Source organism: Leptonychotes weddellii, chromosome 16 (assembly GCF_054177405.1).
Source record: "Leptonychotes weddellii isolate Sample4059 chromosome 16, ASM5417740v2, whole genome shotgun sequence".
Taxonomy (NCBI): domain Eukaryota; kingdom Metazoa; phylum Chordata; class Mammalia; order Carnivora; family Phocidae; genus Leptonychotes; species Leptonychotes weddellii.
In genome coordinates, this window is record NC_138384.1 from 10,705,209 (window position 1) to 10,713,666 (window position 8,458).

The following is an 8,458-nucleotide window of genomic DNA, read 5'->3' on the forward strand; positions in this document are numbered from 1 at the left end:
AAAAAAAAAAAAGTGCTTAATTTAAGCACATTTCTAAATAAAGGATGGACTGTAAGATCTCACAACTTCCTTTTACTTAGTATCTCTTTAAAATCAAAGAAGCAACTAAGCACCACAATCTTAACACTGGTTTCCAAATGTAACATTCCCAAATTATCACATCTTAGAGATATTTTATTTATTAATATACTACTGTTTCTATTTTAAATGGGGATTAACAAGACTTGTCTGTGTTCTAAACAAAGACTAAAAGATAAGATACCACTGCCAGGTCTGGGCTCCCCTCTAATGCCAGGACTGGGAAGCTTGTACACTGATCTTTCTTGAGCTCTGTCTGCACCAAGGCACAATTCTTTTGTTTTTGGCCTGATTCTGGATGCAGGAACCTAGGCAGAGAATTCAACTTTCCAACGCTAAATGGGAAAAGGAAGTTGAGATCCTACCCCCTCTGCCCTGCTTTGAAAAAAAAATAGAACTCAAAGAACTTAGGAAGTAAAACTCTCAGGGACTTGCCTTGGTCTCTATTTCTAGAATCAGTATTTAATACTCACTACTCTAAACAATCACATTTTTACAAGATGATCGTTTGTGTTCCAGAACACTCTCCCAAAGGCAAGAATAACTGAAGTCACTTCTGCTCAGCCTCCCACCTCGCACGTGACCCTCTCGCAGCTCTGTTATGGGATGGGCGAGGGCTCCTGCAGGCCTGGGTTCACCCTTTCCCAACTCCAATCCCCCCAGCGACTCTCTGAAGGCTGCAAGCACTGGTGGAAGGTTAAGGGAGGCCCCACACTTCCCTAAGGGGGCTGGCAGGAGCTGAGGAAGAGGCTGCAGCTGAAGTGCCTTGGGGAGGAGATGGCAGGGCTGAGTCACACACCAGCTTTCACGGGAGACCCTGAGGCAATTCTGTGTGTGCTGCCATCAGGTGATCATCATTTGCATAAAGCCCAATGATGTCACACACAACTTTTGTTTTAGAAACAATTTTTCCTAAAGATTATTTATTTATTTATTTGAGAGAGAGAGAATGAGAGCAACTGAGAGGGGGGAGGGTCAGAGGGAGAAGCAGACTCCCCGCCGAGCAGGGAGCCCGACGTGGGACTCGATCCCGGGACTCCAGGATCGTGACCTGAGCCGAAGGCAGTCGCTTAACCAACTGAGCCACCCAGGCGCCCAGAAACAATTTTTCTTAATAAAACCAAACTGCTGCATTAAGTGTAGGACAGAAAGCCATTAACTGGGGCCAAAGGCCTGGGCAGAGGAAGCCTGGTTAGTGATTCTCGAAAATCCTGACTTGGGTCACTGGTGTCATCTGCTTTAGGGCAGATTCTTACCAGGCTGGAAAGGCAAATGGGAGTGGGGGAGAAAAGGAAGCAGCCTCTGCTGCCCTGAGAATCACTTTTCATTTCCAATTCTATTTATATCTCAGGGATAATGGAGGGAGGGGGCAGTTGCTAATCTACAGCCATTTTAATTGCTAGATTAACATGGAGCCACCAGAGTAACAATGTCTCCAGAAGCCTGCTCATTTCCTTTAAGAAATATCAGAGGCTCAGAACTGATAATAAATTCAATGTCACAGGTCCTAGTCCCCTACTTCTGCCACTAAGAAGCCACCTCCAGGAAGGAGGAAAGACGGGGTCATCGAGACTCTGCAGAAGCTGCAGGTGGAATGAGTGAAGATTTACCTCCCCACCACCTTAAGAGAAGCTGAGTGTGACCACAGACGCCCAGGGCTTCCTACCGCAATGAAAAGTGCACCCAGCACCATGATGCCTAGAGGCCTGGGAAGGAAAGCTGGAAGAGCCCCAATAGGCAGCAAGACTGCCTCTGCCAACACCCCAGCTTCTCGAACTATAGCTGAAGGAGACCAAGGGCACCCAGCAGCCAGGGCCAGGCCTATCTCCTCAGGCAGAACCTTTCATTTCTCCCCTAACCTGCTTCTCTGCCAAACACAGGTAACGGAGGTGATGGAGATTGGGAAAGCAGAAAAAATAGCCAGAGCTCTCTACCTTTCAAAGGAAAAGGACTGGAATTTGGCTTACACCTTTTCTGGAGCTTTCAAGGATTTTCAAAGAGAACGTATTTTGGCCACACTGGGCTAGTTCCCAGGATTTCTGAAAGCCTTAGGTTTTAGAAGTACTACTTTTGGGGGGTAACAAATGAGACTTAGTTTGAGTCTCCAAGATCAAAGGTAGCCAGGAACTCACACTCCGGGAGAGAGAGACTAGCATCTGGCTCAGCGGCTAGTACTCAACCAGTAATGGCAAAGGACTGACCAGGAATTTAGAAGGAGCCAGTTCATCTTTTTTCCACAGGGGACTAAAGCTGGGCTATCAAATACACAGAAGAAGGGAATTGTAATGCCCCTGCCTTGAGATTCAGGCCCCAAGTTATCCCAAAGAATGCTTCCAGGCAGCACAACAGCTAGAGCAAGGGGGCAATTACTCTGACAGTCGGAGCAGGTGGTACCAGGGAGGAGTAAGTCTGTGAAGGGACCTCAGAGCCTTTTGTTGGACGGCAGCCATTTCGGCATACCTGAGGATCAGGCAGCTACAGACTTGCACAGTGGCACAGAACTAAGTTTGGAGAGCAAGCAGCAGGGTGATTAATTGAACCTGAGCCTCAGCAGGGCCCACAAGCTCCCAGTAGAGAATGACAGGACTTATTTCATGGGTCATTTGAAGAAAACCTCATTTTAGGCTTCAGTTCTACTGATGGCTTAAGCCAAAGTAAATCCTCAGCTGTTTTAAAGGATTCATGAGGGTCTGAGGCTAGATTTCTTTTTTTTTTTTCTTAAGTCCAACCTTGTTCTATCTTCTTGATCCAAAGTACATTCCCATGTACTACAGCCCTTTCTTATTTTCCTTGAGCTCCTCATGTCAGGGAGCACAAAATCCAGATTTCCAGTCAGGACCTCTAAGAGTTTTCTAACCTCCAAAATTTAGAGTTCTGTAAACAGCCGAGCAGATGGCCAATGCCAGTAAACACCTCTCACCTGGACTGTGGGACTGTCTTATCCACAAACAGGAAGATTGCCTTTTCAGAAGGAAGCTGGATCCTTTTCCTGATGATCCACATGAACTGAGCCACAGTGATGTCAGATGGAACCAGATACTTCCGTTTGTCAATGTCAACAATCTGAGAGCCTGAGACTTTTTCCACAATCACCTAGGAAAGCAAAGAGAGATCAAGACTGGATTTCTAACATGAGGCTCTGGTCTTGCATTGTTCTAGCCTTGCACTGTCAGGGAGCTGATGAATAGTATGTGGGCAAGGAGGTGGGTGGGAAACTGCACAACACTGGAAAATATGCCCCTGATTTAATAAACCACAAACTCTTAACTCTGGAGGTTAAGAACTGACATAAATGTATGATACAGAAACAGAAAGTACTTTTCTGTGGTCAGTTACGTTTATCATCCTGGATCTCAGCAAGCGTAAGAGAAACACAGCTCCTCCTACAAAGCTTTTCAACATTTTGTCTGGGCAGGCCTGAGAATATCTGGTGAGGGTTTCATCTACAGCCAATTACTCCAGGACCCCAGAATGGATCTGCCTTCACACTACAGGGGAAGTGAGATCCCAAGGAACACAAGAAACAGGAAATGATGGACTAATAGGAATGAGTGGCAATCCCATCCAGCCAAGAACCAAGCTCCTCATTTGGCCTGTTGCTTCTCCCTGAACTAGGTTTCAAATGTGTCCCTCTGACCCCTCCTCAAAGGAATTGTTCAAAGAGCTACAATGACAGGCATGGATGCCCTTTAAAAATCAGTAAGGATTACAGAAACTTTATCCCCTACCGTGGAAGAAATAATAAGATCATATTTATTACTGACTAAGGAGAAACCACGAGAGAAGGGGTTCTCAGAGGCTTCTCAGATTTTGTTGGTCATGAAAGAATGACAGGGTCAGGGTGAGGAAAGGGAGCTAGAAGTCAAGTAAAGATAGAGACTCAAAGTTAAAGATGAGTGTCCTGAGACTAAAGTACCACTTCTAAGACCAAAGTGACAGTCTCCCTCCACCGTTGTTCCCAAAAGTGGCAGTGACCTGTTGCCCTGTCCTAGAACATCTTTCCTTACATAATTGGCGAGGGAGCCCAGAGGCTGCAGACAGCTCGCTGGCCTAGATCCGGAGATTCAGCACTGAGGCACCCTGAACAGCACCGGCTCAAGCCCCTCACGCCACGGCCCCGGAAGGCCCCTAACCCAGTCTGGCCTGTTTGCTACTGTAACCTCAACTTGTCAACTGTTGAATGGCCCGGGGCCCTATCACAAGTCCTAGACGACGGGGTGACAGCGAGGTGAGGGGGCGGGGAGTGCACTCACCGGAACCCGGTCGGGATATTTCGCTCGGATCTTCGCGGATTCCACGCATCTGTGTTCTGTGGGAGACACAGACCCGGCTGACGGTCGTGCCTGCCCGGCCCCCGGTTCCGGGGACCCCAGCCCACCTCCCCCGGCGACCTGCGCACGCCCCGGGCCCTTGTTCCGGCGTCTCAGCGGCCTCGGCCCTCGGCCCCTGCCTTCCGGCAGAAGGGCGAAGGGCGGCACAGGGTCCGTGGGCAGCCGCCCGGGGCTCCGGGGCCTCAGCGACCCAAGGCCTGAGCGCGGCATCCGCCCCGCCCGGCACAGCCCAGGGCGGCCCGGGTGGGGGAGGGGGCCCACCCGCCGCCCCGACCCCCACCACCGGGCCCCTGACGGAGCCCTTACCCAACGAGTGGTCCTCCTTGAACATCCACTTCATGGCGGCGGCGGGGAAGGGATGCAGCCGGCTCTCGGAGCCGCGGAGTTCAGCGAACCAACCACAACAACAACGACGGCAGCAGCGGCGGCGGCGGCGACCACACGGCAGGCGGGACTTCCGGCTGCCGGAGCCTAGCAACCGGCCGGGGGCGGGGCTTCCGGCGCCGCTCGCCGGGGGCGCGGCGCCAGGGGGCGGGGCAGGAGACGGCGCCGCGAGGGGCTAAGGAGGGGAAGTGGGGATGATGACGTTCACTACAGGGCTGTCTTTGAGGGGTTTTGGTGACTGGGACGGGGATGCTGTCGGGAGCTGGTAACAGGAGTGGGGTCTCGGTGACGAGGGGAATTTTGGAGGTATGAATGACAGAAGAGGGGTCTCTGGTGGTTGGTAATGGCGGGGGGAATCTGTTTAGGGCATTGACAGTTTGGGGAGTATTGTTTGGGGCTGGTAACAGGTTGGGGGCGCAACACAGAGGGTGTGACTAGTTTGAGGGGACTGTGTGGGGAGAGGTACTGATGACAAGCGGGGTTCAGTATTGGAGACAGCCATATAGGTTGCCTTGCACCTAGAAATTGAATTTAAACAAATTCTATTTCCCTTCCATTTTTCATGAATAAGTGTTTGACTAAACATATAAGAAAAGGTATCACAAATATGCATTTGAGGAGCGTAACATCGCACTGATCACAAAGAGACCCCTTAACCTTAACTGCAGAGGAGTTAGAGGTGATTCTCAGGCTGGGAGAATTCCCCCTGAGAGTTGGTCATAAGACAGGTTTCTTTGGCAGTCAGCATAGAGTTCAGCCATCACAGCCTAGGCTGTGTGTGCGCCTATGTCACCTTGAGCATATGCCTGAGGTTCTCCAGTGATGTCACGCCTTTCTTCCTAGCAGAGTCATCAGGACAGTCTGCTCTGGGTCAACATCTGTTTATGAGCTGGTGAATACGTATCAAGAATATTCATTTAATTGGGCACATGATCCTTGCCACGTGCTTGTGATTCTGATGCATCTGAAAGGCTTGCATGTTTGAACATTGTCATTCATCATTTCCTACAGTTGTGATTCCTGATGGATGCTGTGGAATCTAGCTTCATTCTAGAAGTATTTTGGTTATTTTAAGATTGTCTGAGCAACCGGGGCGCCTGGGTGGCTCAGTTGGTTAAGCGACTGCCTTCGGCTCAGGTCATGATCCTGGAGTCCCGGGATCGAGTCCCGGGATCGAGTCCCGGGATCGAGTCCCACATCGGGCTCCCTGCTCGGCAGGGAGTCTGCTTCTCCCTCTGACCCTCCCCCTCTCATGTGCTCTGCCTCATTCTCTCTCTCTCAAATAAATAAATAAAATCTTAAAAAAAAAAAAAAAAAAAGATTGAGCAACCAAAATAGGTTTTTGTTTGCTTGCTTGTTTTTAATGAAGTGAAAAATCCTTTGAATTTCATACCTAGAAATTATTACTGCTGCATACAGGAGCACTGTTCTAGGTATTGGGGAAAAGCAGTGAACAGAACAGACAACACCTCTTCTGTCATGGGGTTTGCATTCTGGTGGGACAAGATGAAAAATAAATATGTCAGGTAATGGTAGGTGCTCTTTAGAAAACAAAGCAGGCTAGGTGACGAGTGATGGTGGAATAGAATGCTAATTAGGTAAAGTGGTTGACATAGGGACAGGAAGGAACATGGAGACAGGAAGGAACCCCTTGTGGCTGGAGTTGAATAAACAAGGGGGAGTGTGTTAGAAGATGAGATCAAAGAGATGTATAACAAAACTATTGCGCTTTGAATTCCATGTGAAGAACTTTGGATCTTATTTAGAATGACATGAGAAGTTGGTGGAGGATTTTAAGCAGAGGTGTGACATGGTATGGCTTTCCTTTTGAAGTGAGCAGGCTAGATTTGTAGGCAGACTCTAAGGGGTTGAGAATGGAAGCCAGGGGAACAGTTAAGAAACTGTTGTGATAATCTGGGTGGAAGATGATGTTGGCCTAGACCAAGATAGTGTCTCTGGGGGTGGTGGGAAGCAGTTGCATTCTAGATATATTTTGAAGGTAGAGCCAACAAAATTTGATGATAGACTGGATGTGAAGTGTGAGGGACAAGTCAAAGTCGGGGTTTTTGGAAGGGTGGAATTGCCATTTACTGAAATAGGGTGGAGCCAGCTTGAGGGGGTGAGAATCAAGGTTTGGTTTTGGCTATATTGAGTCTGAGATGCCCAAGAGACGCATCCAAATAAAGATATGGAGTAAGTGAATAGATCTAGGAGCCTCAAATTCAAGAGAGAAGTATTTAAAGCTGTTGAACTGGATGAGATCAGCTAGAGAGTGAGTGAAAAAATTGAAAATACCTTTTTGCAAATAGAGTTAAACACTGAGGAATCAAGGTGGATGTTCACCATCGGACAGTCAGTGAATCAGTGGAAGAGTTTGAAATTGGACTGAAGACTCCTGCTTCCTTTTACAGAATTGGTCATTGTATCCTACTCCAAGGCATGTGTACACCACCTTGCACCTGGAAGACCTTAGTATACTTCTCAGGGGAAAGATCCCATCAGTCACCCACTTACAAGCATGTAACCTGATGGTCTCAGTACGGTGCAGTGTCTTTCTGTCTTCTATCTTTACCTACTTTCTTGATGTCTTTTTCCAGTTCACCATTCTAATTGGCTTCTCTGATCTGTCCTGATGATATGCATCATCTTCTTTACCTGTGGGGTCATTAATAATATTTAGCTTATTGAAGGTTCTAAAGATGCCAAATGCCTTCCTTAAGGGGGTGGCTAGTTCAAAAGGTGATTCAGAAGAAAAAATAGGATAATGAAAGTATGCAATTACATATTAACAGACTTATAAAACATGCAGAATAAATTTCAAATGTTGGAGAGGTCTGTGAACATGAATGCTGAGGGATGGTTAGGGCAATGGGGGCTGACACCAAACCAAATGAGGTTTATCAGGAAAGACTTCACAGAGAATGTGAATCTTACACTTCAGAGAGAAGGGTACATTTTCCAAAGGATAAACTTTCCTTGATAGAAACAAAGGCTGGGGTCGGAAGAGGGAACTGGGAAGTAATATAGATAAATGCTGGAAAGCCTTGATGCATACATTCAGGCATTCTAAACGGATTCAAGATAACCCTGAATGGGAGCTTCTAGAGAGGAGTAGAACATGATCAAAATGTGTAGTTTTAAGAGAACAACTCTCTTTGTCCTTAAAAGTAAATTGTATCAAGGGGTGCCTGGGTGGCTCAGTTGGTTAAGTGTCTCACTGCGTTTCAGCTCGTCATGATCTCAGCATCCTGGGGTCAGGCTCCGCACTCAGCAGGTAGTCTGCCTGTCTCTCTCTCTCTGCCTGTCTCTCTCTTCCTCTCCCCATGCTCACAGGCTCTCTCTTTTTCTCTCTAAAATAAATAAATCTTTTTAAAAAGTAAATTGTATGAAACATGAGAAAATTATGGAAATGGAAACTGAGAAGTCAGTTCTGTTATGAATATATGAAAATGACACAATATACACAGATCTTTAGCATTTTTAAAAACTAATATTCCCTCTTAAAGAATCAAAGCCACAAAGACTAGCTTTTTCGAACCGTGGAAGCAAAGAGTAAATATTAGTATCCATTATTACTAAATACTTTTGCAAAGCTCATGGCATCTCAGGAGAAGCACTTCACACACCTAAATTCTTGGCAGTCACCACCCTGTGTCTCAGCAGTG

The 8,458-nt window shown here is 47.4% G+C and overlaps 1 protein-coding gene across 1 annotated transcript in view; it reads right to left on the minus strand.

Moving 5' to 3' along the window:
• Positions 1 to 4,877, minus strand: part of GABARAPL2 (GABA type A receptor associated protein like 2) — an 11,496-nt gene extending 6,619 nt beyond the window's left edge. The window contains exons 1-3 of the mRNA XM_006752126.2: positions 4,716 to 4,877; positions 4,332 to 4,387; positions 2,999 to 3,171 (exon numbers count right to left, since the gene is read on the minus strand). Coding sequence (XP_006752189.1) covers positions 2,999 to 3,171; positions 4,332 to 4,387; positions 4,716 to 4,749 — 263 coding nt within the window. The 5' untranslated portion in view covers positions 4,750 to 4,877. The remainder of the gene's footprint in view (positions 1 to 2,998; positions 3,172 to 4,331; positions 4,388 to 4,715) is intronic.
• Positions 4,878 to 8,458: the final 3,581 nt, after the last annotated feature.